The sequence below is a fragment of the Ctenocephalides felis genome, unplaced genomic scaffold (assembly GCF_003426905.1).
Source record: "Ctenocephalides felis isolate EL2017-DRISC unplaced genomic scaffold, ASM342690v1 CF-g0.4_SCAFFOLD_01886, whole genome shotgun sequence".
Taxonomy (NCBI): Eukaryota; Metazoa; Arthropoda; class Insecta; order Siphonaptera; family Pulicidae; genus Ctenocephalides; species Ctenocephalides felis.
The window spans coordinates 185874614-185895036 of record NW_020538040.1 but is presented as its reverse complement, the minus strand read 5'-3'; the positions used below and the strand labels follow the sequence as shown (position 1 = coordinate 185895036).

Genomic DNA, 20423 nt, shown 5'->3' with positions numbered 1-20423 from the left:
AAACAGAGGAGAAGTATGGTCGTCAAAACAGCTATATCTACAAAAATAAATCAAAAATGAAGATCCTCTTGCACACATATTCTTGAACAACAAACTTTGGACGTATTAAGAAAATAGAATCGACTTTTTGAAAATTCTAGACCAGAAAAAATCCAAATAGAATCTCCTACTCTAACACCTCCATGATCGAGTATGCGGGAGAAGTATCCATTAAGAAAATTAAATATATACTGAAGTAAATGTGTACTATATGTAAGTAAAGTAAAAAGTATGTAGCTCAGATAAGAAAAAGTAAATAGTTTAATTTTTTTATTCACTTGATTGGTTGAACAGGAGACCGTTGGTATGGTTATCGTGCAAATTTCTGTTTACAATCACAATGTGTACATCATCAGTCATTTGCATATGGTCGCAGAGCTATGGATGTAGGTCTGTCTGTACTGGCAGAGTTGATGCAATGGTTTCAACGTGTGAAAGTTTTCTCTGAGGTCAGAAATGCACGCTTTGTTGCGATCATAACAAATTCACACAGTGCTACAAATAATTGCAGGCAACAGTATTATCCAATCAAAAATCGCTAATTCGAAATTTCGAACAACGGATCATAGGTTCCCAACGTTTTTGGGAAAAAACTCAGAATCACACACGACGATTGTTTCTTCTGTTTCTTCTGTGTGGTATTATATGAAATTAATTCGGGCAATTGAAGCAAATGGTCATAAAACACAATCCTAATGATATTGACGTCTACTTATGATCAGACATCAACCCCTATCCAAGCTAAAGATGATAAACCTAGAACATCAACAATTCAGCATGTCCTGCCTACCAAGTAATGGATGCAGAAAGCTAAGTTAAAAGCGAAGACCGAAAGAATTAAAAACTGATATATTTGATGTAATAATAAGATTGGTATTTGATTTGAATTCATCACCCGCACTCTTATTCAGAACGATTTTTGGAAAATTTTGGAGATATTAGCGAGAGTATTACACCAAGACATCAGGACTTTGGAGGAGCGATATTAAAGAAGGTGGACATGCACATGGCTGACAATTGTTGGAGCTTATAACAAATAAACCTTGTCCAAGCTCGAAAATCATATAAAACGACTTTTCATAGGTTCCCAAACTTTTGTGACTTAGACCCCTTGGGCTTTGCCATGGACCCTTATTTACTTGACATCGATCTTTTGTATGAATACAAGTAATAAGTAGGGGGAAGTCCCGTAACGCTGGACAGCACCTAAAGCCGGACACTCTATTTAACACGTATTATTTAAGCGAGAATAAATTTTTTTAATTCAAAATACAAGTGAAAGGGGCGCGGGGGTCACCAGGTGCAGTATCACGCGCCAAGACTTACCTGTGACGCACAAGGCCACGGCGGGAGCAACCCTTTGTTGTTTTAGGCGCAAAACACACGGCGTCAATAAATATCAATGGAAGTAATTCTAGTGTATTTATGTATTTATATTTTAGTGGCATTCAAAAATAAAAGTAGTGTTTTGATTGTTATCCGTAAAATGGTAGAATATTATTAGATATTTTAAATGACACAAACATGTTTGTCCCTTAGCACCGGACACTAAGTCATCCTTTAGCGCCGGAAGTAAACAAATTGATATTTCTTGTGAGAATTGACGTAATTTATTCTAGTTATTTAATTTTGTTCTGTATGAGTGCTAACGGTCACTACATACCCCCATATTTCGTATTTTCTAGTCAAAGAATAAAAATCTTATGATGAATGCTCCAGCTGAGATCATAGTGATTTTTTTTGCAATATCTAAGAATATTCGTCAAACACAAATGTCCAGAAATTCCAGAGTGTGGAGATGGCTACATATGTGTTCAATGCTGGTTATTCTGAAATGTCCGGTACTAGGTGCCACTTTGTGAAATCATATTTTTTGTTACCAACGTTTGATTGATAGTATTAATTATTGTTTAGCAAAGATTGCGTTTTTGTTAATTTAGTTTGATTTCTAACTTTGTTATCTAACATAAGTCATAATTTAACAAACATTTCGTAAAATATTTTTTGATTTATTTATAAATAACCTTAGGTGTCCGCCAGTTGGAGACTTCCCCCTAATAAAAATACATGTTACTAATAATAAATAATAATATACAATAATAAATATAAATGCGTAAAATTTATTAATTGAATTTAAAATAACAAACAAATAAAGTAAGCAAAAAGTAAATATTTAGGTATCATCATTTGGCAACAATGTGGTAAGGTTTAATGTTAAATCTTCCGGCAAATGATGTCCAGGCTACATCCTTTTTTTTTGTTAGGAGATCAGTAATAACGCTAAACCTCTACTGTTTATTTTACAACTATTAAATCGATCTTTATCTTTAGTATCATTAATTACTCAATGTCTTTCTGTATAGACAGATTGTAATTTATAAGCAAATAAAAAAAATCTTTAGTATCAAAAAATACTATGACACAAATTTTTGCCAAACCTTTCAATAGTCAGCTAATTGGGGATCCATTACTGTGGACTTCAAAATTTTTGTTCCGTTAAAGTGGACCCTCTGAAAGTTGTCATGGACCTTTGGAGGTCAGGAAACTGACTCTTGAAAAGCTTAACCATATTGGTACAACAAACCGAATGCCTACTCATGCCAAAAATGACTAAAAATATTACTTTATCGTAGATAAAGTAAATAGATATTAACGTGGTTTATTGTGATCCATTACTGTGAACCCCAAAATTTTTGTTCCGTTAAAGTGGACCCTCTGAAAGTTGTCATGGACCTTTGGAGGTCAGGAAATTGACTCTTGAAAAGCTTAACCATATTGGTACAACAAACCGAATGCCTACTTAGGCCAAAAAAAAATTATTTTTTATTATATTTTTAACAGCAATCAGAACCTTTCGTCCTATGAGCTGTTGGGCTGAAACTTCTCCTTACTTTGTATTTTTAGATGGTAACCCAATGGTTAATCCATCCATATTTGATGATTTTTGTTATTAGAATTAATCTAATAGAGCTGACTTTTGATTGGTGCAGCAATGCCGGGCAAGGGCTATTTTCACCTGAAAACATATTGCTATCTATATTTCCAAGTGAAAATCGTTGTCACTGCTGCCTGACAACAGGTTGCTCGAAGTAGGTATCGAACCCGGGACCTCTGAAACAAGTCCCGTCGCTCTTAACCGCTTACCTACGGGCGAGCCCCATGCCAAAAATGACTAAAAAAATATTACTATATTATAAAGTAAATAGATATTAACGTGGTGCATTGTAATCCACTACTGTGGACACCTATTTTATTTCCCATGTGGACCACTTTGGGAATCATTGTAAACTGGTAAAGAAATTCCCAAAGAGCATTAAATTATACATTCATATTACTCATACTAATTATAAATGCCAAGGTACGTACATGTCAAGCTGCCATAAGAAACCACGTTCAAAACACTTATTACAACAACACAAAACACATGGATAAACAACAACAGCACTGTCAAATTTATAACACAGAAACTTTTAAACAGTATAACAGAATGAATAAATCACTTATTACAATCACTTTGGAAGTAATTAGTTGTGTTCTAATTTTCGCGACCGTTGTGGCACATGTTCATATGTCAAGTGGTTCAACGTCATTTCGCCCGAGAACGCACGACAGACTGATCGCAGCGGAACGCGGCCGACACTGACGATCTCGATCCGACAGCGTTGGAGAAACGCTGAAACGTTTTCCCACTCGCGCACGTCCGCGCCCATTCTGACACACGATCGCGGCGTGCTTCGGCAGCCCTCTCACTCTTGCACTCTGGCCACGGAGAGCTGCGACACCTATACCAATTTCCAGCTAGAGAGGACACTGGATGTTTTTTGTTTTCGATGTGGATTGTTTATTGGAATCGTAGTGTCGTAGTGTAATTCAAATAAGAAACTTGTGGGTTGTATGGCATCGTGCCTTAAGACAAATTGCTGGAACTTCCCGTACCGTAACGAAATGATCTAAATATTAAATGTTTTAAAATAGATTATTATAAATATTGTAACATTGTCTAATATTTATTATAAGAATTATATAAACTGAATTGGAAAGTTGAAATTATTTGTTTAAAGTATATTAGAACAGAATTAAAATAAAAATCTGAAATATTTTCGATATAGGGATAGTTTAAGTATTACGTAAGCAGATTAATTACAATTATTCACTCGCAAAAGTAAGCAAAGCTCTTACCCCCTACCTCCATGCTTCCATAAACATTTTGCAATTAATGTAAAAAATAAATATACTACCTATGACGTAATCATCATCCAGACTCCCCTGCCCCCCATGTCAACCCAAAATAAGCAAATCAACAATTGAAACAATTTTTTTTCCAAAATCAATTATTTTGTTAAAACAAGCAGAAAGTTCTTTGAATCATTTAAATCGGACGCTTAGTTCTCTCAAAAATTGCATTTTTTTGCACATTTAGCTCCGTATCTTCGAGATAGCTGGACCTGCCTTTGCCAAAAACTAATACCCACTTCTCCCAGTCATTGTAATGGAATGTTTTTTAGATCATTCAAATCGGATGCTCCGTTCTCTCAAAAACTCGATTTCTATTTTCTGCACTCTTTGCTCTTTATCTCCGTAACTGCTGGACCTGCCTTTGCCAAAAACTAATCAGCACATCTCCTTATCAATAGGAATCGAATGTTTTTTGAACCATTGGAATCGGTTGATCCGTGCGCCCGAAAACGTGACTGGAAATTTGTATCCATACATACATACATACACACACACACGCACATCCATTTTTCTAAGGTTTGCCAAAATGTTCAGAGGGTTTTGAAACGTAAAGATATATAAAAAATTTCATTTTCGATTTTTTTGTGTTTACTATAACTTGCCCTACGGGAAGTTAATTATTGGTAATGGGATCGTGCCTTACGGGAAATGAATGGTACTTCTAGTATCGTAATTTAAAAATTTTGAAAGTTTTAAATATTTTTGAAAACCTAAAAAAAACTAGTTGTGTATGGCATCGTGCCTTAAGGCAAATTGCTGGAATATCCCGTACCGTAATGAAATAAATGTTCGGGGAATAATAAATGTTATCAAATAGATTATTATAAATACTGCAACATTGTCTAATATTTATAGAATTATATAAACTGAATTACAAAGTCAAAATTATTTATTTAAATTAGTTTTTGGCGAAGGCAGGTCTAGCCGTTCCAAAGATATGAGGCAAAAAGTGCCAAAAATGGTAACTCAGTTTTTAAGAGAACGGAGCGTCGGATTTAAATATTTCAAAAATTTTTACTTGTATTAACAACATGAAGAACTGATCAAATTTTTATGAAGGCAGGTCTAGCGGTTTCGGAGATCTAGTAAAAAAAATTAAAAAAATGCCACCTGGCGGTCAAAAATGATCATTAGACATGCACACCAAATTATCAGATATTTTATAGAGATTTTAACAATAAGTATAAATTTTGTTTACATTCCTATGGGTTCCGTACGCAATGTTACGCGCTTCAATATTTTGTCTCTATGCAGTTAAAGCAGTACGCTTTGATAAAAAGTCCAGAATTTCCAAAATATTTCAAAGTAAATTTTTCTCCAAAGAGTCTTTTATTTTTTAAAAAAAGTAAATTTTTGTCAAAAATTTATTGTTCCTCACAAATCTAATTTTTTCAGAGTAAATTTTTTTCCAAAATGTTAATCTTTTTAAAAAAAATTTTTTTTTGGTATGGGAAGTTTCAGCAATTTGCCTTAAGGCACGATTCCATGCGCCCCACTAGTTTGTATATATAATCCACATAAAAGTAACGTCAGTAACACAGATAAATATTTAAAAGCTACGATCACAAATAAAAAAATTTCTTGTTACGTTTTTATCATCTTAAAGATAATTCTTATAAGATTGATATAAGATAAGGTGATATCGAAATTTAATCTCAGATTATCAATACACCACTAATACGCACGTTACAGTTTCAAAAGCAAATGGTGTGTCCCTAAACTACCGACTGTGAGAGAAGCAAGTTACCTCACCTTCGCGCGGTGCTTCAAGCCTAAACTCCGAACCCTAAAAGTAACAGTTGTGCTTTGTGTTGTACATGATTTCACTATATTCCAATAGATGCAACCTAGATTTATTCGGCCGTTTACAGTTTAAATCAAATTTGAAATTGAATATATTAATAAGTTTAATAGTGGCGGCTAGTCCGAACAGAAACGTGTCTGGCTTGAATTTAGGAGGGGCTCGGATCGAATCTCTGTACTGTGTACAAAAAAGTTGATATATTCAGAAAATTCTACTTGTAATACTGAGTCATGAAAAATATGGAAAATGGTTAAATTCTAGTTCAAAAAACATTAATAAAAATTATGCAGAAAAATTATGCACTTGTAATTAAGTAATTATCAAACATTAACAAATATTTCGCAAATTAACTCATTAATTCATTTGGAATGACTAGTAAATTAATTTCGAAAGAAATAATTGTTAATTATATTTCATAGAAATATGAATTGTATTTTGATTAAATTTCACTTCACTTTGTTATAAAGGAGCCCATCCAAGTGTATTGGTTAAACTAGTCTTGAATTTGATTCCATTCTCGACTAACTCAATATCGAGCAGTATAACAAATTTTCACGATCTAGAATATATTCTCAAGTAAAAATCGCCCTTCGTGGGCATTGCTGCAATGCATATATGCTCATAATGTGAAGTTGTAATAATTAATTGCACTTTGTCCATGGTAATTTTTGTCAGTTCAAATACTACACTAGTAGTTCTCTAATACTGGAGTAGTTTTTTAATTGTTATTACTATTTTTATAGTTATTATATTTTTTTGATAATTTTTTTTATTAAGCATTATCTCTGGTTTCTTATTATTTTTCTGTTTATCATTACTAGAAATTAACTTCCGTAGTGTAATAGTAATCGCAAAAAATCGAAAATAAATATTTTTATATATTTTTACGTTTCAGAGCTTCCTGAACATTCTGACATACCAAAATTGATGTATGTGTTTGTGTGCATATGCATGTACGGATACAATTTTTTGTCAATGATTTTGCGAGCACGGATCGAATTTAATGATTTACAAAAACATTTGATTCCAATTGCTGGGGAGACGTGCTAATTATCTTTTGGGATAAGGCAGGTCCAGCTGTTTTGAAGATGAGGGGTAAAATGTGCAAAAAATGGCCATTTAGTTCTTGAGAGAACGGAGCGTTCGATTTGAATGATTTAAAAAAAATACATATATAGACTGAATAAAGAATTTATTAAATTTTAGGAAGGCAGGTTCAGCAATTTCGAAGATCTAATAAATTAGGTTTAAAAAATGCCATTTGGCGGTCCAAAATGATCATTAGATATATGCACATAAATTGTCAGATATTTTATGGAGTTTTTTGTTATTAATAAACAGCAATGAAAATTACATAAAATTTTATAAGCTATTCTGCTATGATTTAACAACAAAATATAAATTTATATAATAAATGAAATAATAATATAAATAATAATGATAATGATAATGATAACAGTAATAATAATAAGAATAATAATAGGAATAATAATAGTAATAGTAATAATGATAATAATAATAATAATAAAAATATAAAAATAAAAATAATAATAATAATAATAAAATAATAGTATTAGGATCACTCCATTGAGTGACCACTTAAAGAAAATAAATCTACTCAAGTAGATCTATGGGCCAGTTTCGTTTAAGTCTTCATGGAGATTTTAATAAGTACAAATTTTGTTCTCATTTCTATAGGTTCCGTACTAATATTTATAATGTTTAAAGTTCACTTATATAGTTCAAACAAAAGTCCTCTTCAGAACTCTCAAAATTTTGCAGAATTACAAAGAAATTCTAATTTTTCAATAAAAAAATTGATTTTTCGAAAGTTTCAAATTTTCAGAGAAAATAGGTTTTTTGTTCAAACTTTTCAAAAAAAAATTGAAGCAGGTAAAAATTTTAAGGCAGGTAAATGACGGTACGAAGAAGTTTCAGCAATTTGCCTTAAAGCACGATGCCATGCACAATGTGTCAGCTTAAAGAACAATTGGAAATAGTACATATATCTAAATGAAAAATAACATTAGTCGAACCCACGTATGTGATTTCACCTTTCGAACGTGTACGCGCCACCGCGTCGTACTGCGTTCGGTGTTTGTACGTCTGCGCGTTGGATATTTAGCCTCCGCGAGTTCACTTCAGAAAACAGCGCGTATTGCGCCCCCAGAACTAATACAATACAGTACACATCAACGTGTTCGAGTCCGACAGTGTCATGTCGAAGGAATTGATTTTTAACAAAGTGAGAAAACACGTGAGGTAATTGACTATGGGATAATTGACATTATGTGGAATGATTTTGGTGTCGATCTACCTGTGTTGAGTATTAATACAGTGTGTACAATCTGTCAGACGATTTTGGGTTATGTGGGATAAAAGATTGTTGAGCGACATTCGGTTGTTATCAATTGTCTTATGGTGATCAAAGGTATGTTACTTACTTGTTATACAAACCCTCACACCACAGAAAAAGTGTATAAAATCGTTACCGTCCAAGTAATTTACTATCTATATATCCATTTACACCTAACTTTATTACCTCAGTGTCTTATATTTCATTTTAATTCCAATCCATCCATTGCCTCTGATCTATCCATTACCATATTGAATGTGTGTTCTGATCTCAAAGAGATACACGCCCATTTTAGTTATATATGCGAATGCTTTGTTCGGTGTGTACACGCTCCGCTATATAGTCTGTTGAGCTTTAAGCTTTGTCTGTACTCAAAAGCTTTTGTAGACATATTGATGAACACCATGGTGTAGGAATGTATTAGAACGCTTATATAAATATTGTTCACGTAATATATACATCACATGGATGAGATTTTCTTGGTACAGATATTTATATGGAATGTGTATGTGGGGAAGGAACACGCGTGTAAATGGGTGAACACTTATATACATACTTACATGTATACATACATATGCATATTTTGGAATATTTATTCGCCGTCAAATAGCCAAAATAACTAGTGGGGCGCATGGCATCGTGCCTTAAGGCAAATTGCTGGAACCTCCCGTACCAAAAATTAATTTTTTTTTAACAGATTAACATTTTTGAAACAAATTTACTTTGAAAAAAAAAAAACAGATTTTTGAGAAACTATAAATTTGACATTTTTTTGACATATTTTGAAAAATCTGAACTTTTTTTCAAAGCAATCGTACTACTCTAACTGCACAGAGACGAAATGTCCAAGCGTATAAGCGCCGCGTCGCCGTCTAACGGATGAACATTTGTACGGAACTCATAGGAATGTAAGCAAAATTTCTACTTATTATTAAAATCTCTATAAAGTATCTGATAATTTGATGTGCATTTGTCTAATGATGATTTTCGACCGCCAGATGGCATTTTTTTTACTTTTTTCACTAGATCTCTGAAATCGCTATACCTGCCTTCATAAAAATTTGATCAATTCTTCATCTTGTTAATACAAGTAAAATGTTTTTTGAATTATTCAAATCGTACGCTCCGTCCTCTTAAAAACTGAGTTACCGTTTTTGGCTCTTTTTGCTCCATATCTTCGGAACGGCTAGACCTGCCTTCGCCAAAAACTAATCAGCACGTCTCCTTATCAATACGAATCGAATGTTTTTTGAATTATTCAAATCGGTTGATCGGTGTTCCCGAAATCTTCGATGAAAATTTGTATCCGCACACACACGCACACACACACGCGCACACACACATACACACATACACACACACATGCATCTATTTCTTTTTAAGGTATGCCAAAATATTCAGAAACCCCTGAAACGTAAAGATATATAAAAATTTTCATTTTCGATTTTTTTTTTGCGATTACTATAACTTACCCTACGGAAAGTTCAATCAATAATTAATTTCAGCATGATAAACAAATTTAAATAAATATTTTACAAGGTTTACAAGAAAAATGACAAGATTTTCAAGAATAAAAATTTCAATACATAGTTAATCAAGTGTCACAAATTTTAAAGATATTATTTTATAAAAAAGAAACAAAACAAAAAACTTATTTCTTTTTTCATGTATGAATAATTCGACAAATCAGGGATGTGAAACTTCTGTAAAAACGATTTTTTTACATTTATGCACTTTAAAATTATTTCAAATAATATTAGACATCACCTTTTTTTAATAGTCAACAGTTCCTAAAGAATGGAATATAATCTTATCCCTGGCATTTATAAATATTTATAAATGCAAAATTATATATTTTTTGACAAAAAAAGACTACTAATTTCAGATAAAAAAAATAATAGCTCATTTTATGTGTTTGAACTATGTTTAATTTGAATTAGTTTCCAAAATGATTGATTTTTAGGGTAAAAAAACACCTGAGTTGAGAATAAATTGAGAAACCACTATGTTTATTCTCAATTCATGTGATTTTCTAACCTAAAAATACATAATTTTTCATGTTGGTATGTAGTTTTTAAATTATTTGTTAACGTTTTAAAGGTTTCTGAACATTTTGGCATACCTTAAAGAAAATGAATGTGTGTGTGTAAGTTCGTCCACGAATTCGGAAGCACTAATCACATGATTTGATTAAAAAAAACATTCGATTCGTATTAATGGGGTACGTGCTGATTAGTTTTTAGCAAAGTCAGATCCAGCAGTTTTGTATCAAAAAGTGGAAAAAATGCAGTTTTTGAAGAAACGGAGGAGACACGTTTTATCTTTAAAAATTACATTTATTTTATATATAGAGTTTTTAATTATCTATATTATATAAAATTTCTGATTCCGAATCAATATGAAAATTTATATGACAGTAAATCCAGTCATTTCTTTATTGGCATTTGTTTTAATTTAGGTTGAAACTCAGTGGTTATAAATATAATTTATACGTTAATAAAATATATTATTATCCTTCAATAAAAATTTAATAAAACATTTTTATTTACGAGATTGAATGATAGATAAAATATTATATAAAGAGTATCTAGTATAAATGAAAATTTTGTTAATTTTTCAAAACTATTTGTAAAGCATATGGCAATATGTTAATTAACGGTTATTTATTTATGTTAAAATCATAAATATATCTATGAAGTACCCATATATTTATTTATTTATTCATATTTTTTTCTCTACATTTTTAGATATCCATTTCAGGACAGGTGTGAAAATTACTATATAACAAAAAAAAGTTTCAAATTATAGCAAAAATAAATAAATCACATATTTGATAAATTATTTAATTATTGATTTATTGATTACGTTTCCACATATAAAAATAAATAATAGACAATTATATATTTTACTAATTAATTTTCTATATTTTTGTTTGCCTAGATACTACACGTAATTGTACGTATAACAATTTTTATTTCAAATTTATAATTTTCTTTTTCAATTTCAGATATGGTTTTCCTCGAAGCAATGAAATTTAATATTAATACGAGTACGTTTTCATTATGCTGGTTACGTTTCATTTAAAATTCATATTTCTATTAAAGCTCAACATTTATTTATGTGCCATTATTGCAATCAAATGGAAAACAATCAATTTTACCTCATACTCCTCATAACAAATGCAAATGGCTCATAAAATGAGATTAATATATAATCATAATAAATGATATACATATGCATACATAAATGCATACATATATTAGGCGTCGATGCTAATACTATTATTAATTTAAAATTTTATAATTTTGAGAACAAAAGATGTGGCTTTTTATAGATGGCAACCCAAAGGTTGGCTTATCTCTTTTAATCACAATAACTCTAATACTGGTGACTCTTATTGGGTGCAGCAATGCCGGATAAGAGCTATTTTTATTTGGAAACATATTGTAATACATATAATATAATGTTATTACGAAAAAAGTATTGAAAATGGATTACATTTTTGTCCAAAAATCTGCAAATTTATCACATTATGTATATATGTCATTCAATCGTCGCTAATGTTTGCGGATTACCTCTGGCAATTCCAAAAAGGGTCGAAGGGTCACAATTGTGTTATCAGAAATAATTTGATATTTCAATTCGCATAACGACTACGAAATATATATATATATATATATATATATATATATATATATATCTACAGGGTGTCTCCGAGCTTAACGTCAAGCCAAATCGGGATGATAGTATTGGCCTAAACTGTTCTGAAAAAAAAATCGAAAAAACAATTCTCACGTTGTTTATGAGCTTTTAAGTGCAACTTAGAGCTTTGATAAAATTATAACCATTTTGCGATTATTGTGGTTAATTTTTATTAATTTTGTTTATTTAAACTTTGTAACCGTGAATAACATTTACAACAATAACAGTACAAAATAATAACACATTTGCCCAACATTTTCAAAAATTAAGACTTTAAGAGTCCCTCCTTCAAAATAAATGTACTAAAGTGTGTTGGCAAGTTTCATCAAAAGTTGGTGCATTGGATCATAATTGCAAATTAGTAAACCCCTTGATAATTTTATTATTGTAAATTTTCGAAAAAATAAATACCTATTACATTTAACTCAAATGCTTGAATATTGTTTGAACATTTGAACTGATTGTGAGTAAAATGCACTAATCAATTCTAGTCAATTATAGGTCTTTATTTTTTTATTCAAAATTTATCAATTTTTTCACCCTGTTTCGGCTTGACTCGAAGTTCTTGTACACCCTGTATACTTAAGAGTTTCAATAATGGTGTGCTAAATGCAAAAGTTTGAAGTAAATTCAGTAAGAAGAACATCGATAAACGTAATTGCTTGTATGTTATATTTTCACATTAAAATGATTTAATAGCACATAAAATTTCTACTTCTTTTCCCATTATCAGAGAAGTTCTTTCAAAAAGTTTTCGTAGTAGGTAGAAAACGTAAAATGCTTAAGAGTTATTAGTACTGATATACTATACATTGAAAAACTTTCAATAGTGCCCTAGTGTATTTATAATGAAGAAATTCCTAATGAATGCGATTTAAAAAAAAACTTAATAAGGAGCATATTTATCGCAAAATTTTGCAAATACACATTCACAACCCACACACATACATATATATAAAATAAATAATAATGGGTAGTACTGCCCTAGGGCAGGTCCATGATTTGGGTTAATTTCCAACGTGATTCAGGAAAAAGAATAGTGTGAGAGATTTCCATTTGCCATTTCACACCTCAGTGCCCGAGATGTGCGATTATTAATTAGAAACATATTTCTGAGCTATATTTTCAAGTGAAAATGGAAAATATGAAAAATAATTGATAGATAGCTACCATTTAAAAAAGCCACATATAGTTAAAAAAAATATTCTTAAGTTCTGATTTAAAAAAAAAAATAGGTGACATTTTGCCTTCAGACAATTTTCCCATATGTGTAAATAATCGACTTATCAATAGCAATTAGGATGTAGTAAAATTGTGACGACTGTAGTAAAATTTTCAACTGTCTATTTTAAAAACAAAGTTTCACCTCTCACAAAAAACTAATCAGAGCAATTTCTAATTGATATTTTTATTATATATGTTAATTATACTGTACAAACACACATTTAGAACATACCTGGTGCATGCCATAAAAGCGCAGCTCATTATTTCAAACTTTAATCAACTTTTGTAATTAAACCACGTTTCGTAGACCTATCAAATTAGGATGTACACTTAGACCACAAACTGTATCACTATGCAAAGTTTCAATGAAATTGTAAACAAAAATTTTAACAAATTATTGTAAAGTAACGACCTGAAGGATTTCATCAAAAGGTGATCATCAACATCAAAAGGAGATTCCCATCTGATATCTTTGGAGCAAGTTTTTAAAAAAGTTTCAGAATTTATGATAAAGATGAGGGCAAAAAATTTTTGAACTTCTCTGTTAATTGTAAACAACGGCTAGTCTGATTGTCTCGAAAAACTAATGAACGCGAGTCCTTATCGAGATTCATCGAATTGGTTTTACATTTTTGAATTCGGTGCATAATTTTTTTTATATATATTTTTTATTTTCAACGGCAATCAGAATACAGTACCATCCTATGAGCTATTTGGCTTTTATCATTTTTTTCTTTTCTTCTCCTTTCCACTTGGATGCCGCCGCTCCGACGGCAAAATTCATATAAATCTCAGAATTCGCGAGTGGAAAGGGTTAGTTTATCGATAGTTGGAGAATCACTCCAACGAGTGATTCACCAATTCTGTTCATTTCTATAAGGATGTAGTAGTGCTAAAGATTCTCAATATTATCTTTGGAAAGCTCCTTTTTCAGTCTTCTTGAAATTGGTGCATCAAGAAGCTGAGTGGCTATTTTTGAGAAGACGTTAATGAAAAGTCAATTGTTCATTCAATGAGATTCAGAGTGGCTTGAGAAATCATAAATGTAACAAATTGCATTTATTGGAAAACACATACATACAACATCCTTTGGAAAGTTAAAAAAAATCAGACGTGCATATGATTTCAATCCATCTATCCCCGATAGATGAATTACCATTCCCAAAGTTTCCCAGTCTCACAACCGATTGGTTATCAGTTTCGATCGATTAGTTTTCAGTCAAACTTCCAATATAGTAAATCAACGTACTCGTAGTAGGTAGATGTAACTCCTATGCCCAAATCGTGACATAGTGAGTTTTGCTATTGATTGCTTCCGCTCGAGTTAATCTAATGATTTCAATTTCAGCTAACGAAGAGAAATGTTCGAACCATTGGCGACTGGCAACGCTGTTCTCAAGGTATACAGATGGTTCATAATATTTATAGCGACGGCGAATTACCTCACTCTGCCAGGTTAGTAGGAAATTGTAATATTAGAGACACAGTAGTCATGGATGGAACATCTTGTTCCATAAACAAGAGGTAGAAGACAGAAAAATAACCCATCACCAATGTTAAAAAAAAATATTTTCAATTTTGTCATGACTAAAAACTTAATAGGTGGTGGAGCTAAGGGCTTGTTGTAACTTTTGATCTTAAAATTGACATGTTTCTAAGCAATTCTTTTAATAAATGTAAACTACGATTAATATAAATAAAATATCTAGTGTCTCCAATTTATATGTGACCAAATCTTAGGAACTCTATATTCACCCAATTATCTTCACTTGATTTGGAAACGTTTACTCACCTGACTTACATAAAGTTCACAGATTAAAGAAAGAAAAATAACCAACGCCCATGTTCGACAAATAATTGATTAATTTGAAATTTGTCATGTCTAAAAATTTAATACGTGTTTGAATATTTAAAATAATTTATTCGTAAATATATTCAAAAATTAAATTGAAATTGCCAAATGTGGAGTTTCTTGCATAATATTGTCATACTACTGTCCCGCAGACCGACGCAGTAAATAGAAGTGTGCAGCTGCGTCATTTGTGAGAGGTGTATATAATTCTTGTATGTTTCAACTAACCCCAGGTATCATTTTTTTACATTAATCAAGGTAACTCTTTTAACAATTTACCAATTACAAAAATTATTACACATTATCAAAGATTGATTGATAATGGAACGAAATAGGATTTATAAAATTTGAAATTAGTCAAAAACAATACCGAAATCGAAATTTTATGATAGAATAATTTTATTTACCTCTCACAATTGACGCAGCTGCACACTTCTGTTTACTGCGGCGGTCTGCGGGACAGTATATATGCAAGAAACTCTGCATTTGGCGATTTCAATTTAATTGATTTTTTAAATATATTTACGAATAAATTTGAACACGGATTAAATGTTTAGTCATGACAAATTTTGAAGTAATCAATTATTTGTCGAACATGGGTGTTGGTTATTTTTCTTTCTTTAATCTGTGAACTTTATGTAAGTCAGGTGAGTAAACGTTTCCAAAACTAAATCACCGTGATATATTTTTTAGAAACATGACGTTCATACTGACTATAAAATGATCGATGTGAAAATAGAAATGTATTATAAACATCCTACTTACCCAATTAAAAGCTATGTACAAGAAAAGCTACATGCGCGCAAAATATTTATATTGAACCAGGTGCTATTCATAATATTTTCAAAATGAATGGATGTTCAAATTTTCAAGTTAACATCAAAATCGCTAATTTCCTGAAAAATTCATTAAATAAAAAATTGTAAGGCTCTTGCAATCTTTGTGTCTTTTTCACTATATGTAACATTTTTCGTTCTGGTAATAGAAATGTAACATGATATTACCATCGAGAAACGAAAATCAGATCGTCCCCGATATTATGCATTTATTCAGCAGAGACAAGATAAGTTTTTATGTGGAAAAATTCTCATGCAAAAAAAGCAATTTCGATACATATGTTGGGACTCAGCTGTAATATGTTTCCACGATCGCCAAACTTTTATTGAAAACAAATCGAATGAAAATTTGAATCGAACGCTTTTTGGGACAGAACGTTATTAGTATAAATATCTATATTATTATATATATATATATATATACAAATATTTTAATGTTTTTTTCTCATAACAAAAAAATCGCAGACCTTGATGTAATTTTTATGGGCAATGAAACGCACTTCAATATTATATAAGATATTTTATAATATTTTGGCTATATAAAACGCCCATAAACTTTATATATGCCACTTTACGCCGGTCCCCGAACTTTGAAACATATTGTCAGTATCCCGCTTAATACGGTTTTCGCGTTTTTGATTTAGAAAATCGTCTTAACGATGTTTTACTATACTATATATATACATACACATATATATATATATATATATATATATATATATATATATATATATATATTGAAATATGTGAGTTTGGTGTTGTTGATATATATTTTGATTCTTTTTCGCGTTAACCATTGGTAGTATTTCAAGTTAGTATTATAAATATAAATATGTGACAATAATTGCAAGCAAATAATAAATATAATTATGTGAGAATAATTACAAGCACTATACTAAATATATAACTATACTAAGTCTAATGGATCTAATCTTCTAAGTCTCTTGACAGTGTTCGCAGAAAGTAGGTCCTTTGCTAGTTCATTTGGATGGTTCTCCAATCTTGACTTATACTTGTAAAATAATGAACAATAGAATTATTTTTACTGGATTCGGTAGAGGAATAGTCTCAGCATATATCCTTCTTCATTTCGTAAAAATATAATCAACGTATCTCAAGATACACTATACTTGCTTTATAATTGTAATTTACCGCGCATTACAGGATTTTCTCGTTGTTTGATTGAATTGTTCTATTGAATTGATCGCAAATTGTTTACCGAACTTAATGGACTTTGATTGCTTTAGTTGGAGCCATCGACTGTTTCAAGTGTGTATCGATGAACGGTGCGAATGTCGAGTGCGATGACCCATTTCACAACAATTACACGACGGGAATCCTGGAGAGTCCCTGCATGGGAGGACGAAAGGGCAGGGACGGACTATTTCCCGCCACGTCCTGCATAAAGATCGCTGGCGTTTATGGTGAGTCGCGTTAAAAAAACATTATCGGTGATAGTTTTTATATTACAAACATAGTGGAGCATCGAGAAACGATTGAAAAGTCAGGACAAGCAGGGTTTCTTAAAATGTGTTGGGGTGCTCAGAAAGTAATTTTGTTATTTTGAGAACTCAGTGAAAAATTTTGGTGTAAGTGGTATTTGAATTTGATACAAGTTGCATGAACTTACGGATATCTGTAAATACTCGACTTAATAAGAATTCATATTTAGTTAGGTGACCATACGTCCCGGTTTGACCGAGACAGTCCCGGGTTTTTCAAAAAAAATATTTATCCCGGATTGTCACAGTTGTTTTAAAAATTAATAGATAAATTAACAAAAATATGAAAACAAACTTGTTCGTTTATGCTATTTTTTTAAGATTATTTATGAAGAAAATTGAATAGAATTTCAAAAATTACAAGGCTCGAAAGCGAGAAAAACATATAATTCAGAAAATATAATATAATATAAAATTTATGTCCTAAATAAAAAAGTATTACATATAATCGAAGAAAAAACTTCTACAAAAATCATATATAAAATCAAATATAAAATAAAAAAAAATCATAAAAAAAATTGATTCATATAAGAAAACTGTTTTCATTGAATCCTTAAATAGCATTTGTTTTTTTTTTTTAAGATTAGCTTAACTGGAAATTGCCGTCCCGGTTTGACTTAAAAAAAATATGGTCACCTTAGATTTAGCACCTATTCAAATTGTGACGATAAAATGCTCTAAAATTTAGTCGCGACTTATTATTCCAACCGTCGATGAAATTTTATAATTAAACACTCACTGTAAGCTTATAATATCACATTTTAGGTTATTCCTTAACCAGACTATGTTTTATCAAAATCCTCAAAAACTTTCAACTATTAATTTAGAAGTAACGACGAGACCGATCTTTACCAAAAACTAATCAGCACAATTCTCAACTCTTTTTCTATTTTTTTTTTTTCATGATAGTTATGATCAATATTATCACCCTGTTTTAGCTTGACGTTAAGTATTGGGATACTCTGTATATGATTTCAGGAAATTAATTATTATGTATTATTTTAACAACAACTTTTAATATTCGTTATCAGTTCAAAACGTGGATTAAAAAATTTAGCAATGTTTTGTTAACAAGGAGAACTTCAGGTTTACTTTTCTGGAAAGCTCAAGTTTTGGCTCACATTCATACATTTTTTATTCAATTTTGGTGTCAAACGATTCAGAATGAAACGTGGAGAATATGATAAATAAATAACATAATAAATTAATAGCAATAAGTAGATTTTACCAGTGTTACTTCTACTTTGAATGTCTTACAGAATTAGAAACGAAAATTAAACCAACCGTCGCGTGTACATACATAAAATTTAACGTAAACAGACATGCAGTATATTTTTAGAACGCTTCTTACTTTTTTGTTTTTTTTATAGTGTACAAAATTATTTTAGTACAACGTGCTCAATTACTTGACAAAAGATTTGGTTTCCTAATTTTTATAGTCAAGTTTATTTATAGAGTCATTAAAATAATAGGCCCTTAGGACCTACACTGTGAATAATCCATTCTGAGGTTGGTACAAATCGCCGTTGAAGTCCAAAGAAAATAAACTGTTGAATTTTTTTTTAAATATCTAAATCCCAATTTTTTTCATCTATTATTTACTACTTTGAAAGATCATGCAACTTGCCCCAAGGCAAAATGACACATCTAAGTTAATTTTTATGCGAAACAGTTCGGCTAAAAAATACCATGCCAGAAAAAATCTGTGACTTGCTGAAGAAGGTAAAAATACTAAATTTCATAAAATAAATTTCTTATTTTTGTGTAATATTTGATAGATGATACTGGCGAAAGGATGACAGTCAGAGGTTGCGCTCTGGACAGTGGAACCTTAACAACGGACACGGAAATAATCAGGATGTCACATTGCGGAAGATTTTACTACGATGACAGGTAACATTAAAAAGTAAAACATTTTAAGTATAGTTTATAGTTATTCTATGAGATATTTCCATGTGACGACGCAGAATGCGTCAAGATTTAACATCTGCCACATTATATATGGAACATGTTCAGATTTACAAGTTTCAAAACTTTCCGAGCACTTCGACAATCTTCAAATTGTAATCGAGATACTGACTGTCAAAGTGTTGCAAGTAATTGTTACTTGTAACACTTAGACAAAACCCATACGATATTGATTTCAAAGTTTGATTTAATGCTAGGGCCAATTTCCGATAAAATAGAAATATTATGTACCACTATTTTGCGGGTCTATCTTCATGTTTAGTAGTATGAAACTGTCAAAAATCTATGTATTGCTGTGCGATCAAGCTTTCTACTTAAAACCTAACTTCACGTATGTGTTATCAATGAGACATCAGAAAGATGCAATTATGATAAAGTTGTTATGTTATTTGTGCATTTTGTAGGTTAGGTTTAATGTGTAAAGCGTATGAAAGCACAGCAAATGCATAGCTTTTTAACAGTTCGTTACTACCAATTGATACGAATAAAGACCCGTAACATAGCGTTACTATAACATTTCTATTTTATCGAGGAATTGACCCCTATAATTTAAGCATAGAGAATATTATATGTCTATAATGCCGTCATCTATTAATAAATAGAAGTAAATAAAAAATCTTACCTCGTAATTGTCAACCATCACTATAACAAAGCACAGGAACATGCTGTAAATAAAAATATTAAATATTAAATAAAGTGTATTAATTCACCATTGCATATATCTTATGAGATTAATTTTACATTAAATACACTGAATAAAATAATCCAACTTACAAATATGAATTTAGTAAAATCCATTCTTTAAAAAAATGTACTAAATTTTGTGGGCAAGTTTCGTCAAAGGTTTGAGCATTTAATCAGGAATTGTTTACTCTTTCTTTTATTATGAAACCATCAAGTATTT

General features: G+C 30.8%; 2 protein-coding genes across 2 annotated transcripts in view; one reads left to right on the top strand and one right to left on the bottom strand.

Annotated features, from left to right (window-relative positions):
- LOC113376406 (FERM and PDZ domain-containing protein 4) overlaps nt 1-20423 on the bottom strand; it is a 537953-nt gene that overhangs the window by 335742 nt on the left and 181788 nt on the right. The window contains exon 2 of the mRNA XM_026616309.1: nt 20142-20184. The gene's annotated coding sequence lies outside the window, so the exon portion shown is untranslated. The remainder of the gene's footprint in view (nt 1-20141; nt 20185-20423) is intronic.
- On the top strand, nt 8430-19448 carry LOC113377375. Its single transcript, XM_026617674.1, has 4 exons — nt 8430-8510; nt 14710-14816; nt 17297-17473; nt 19330-19448. Exons 2-4 carry the CDS (start codon nt 14723-14725, stop codon nt 19446-19448), a joined length of 390 nt encoding a protein of 129 aa, XP_026473459.1. The 5' UTR covers nt 8430-8510; nt 14710-14722.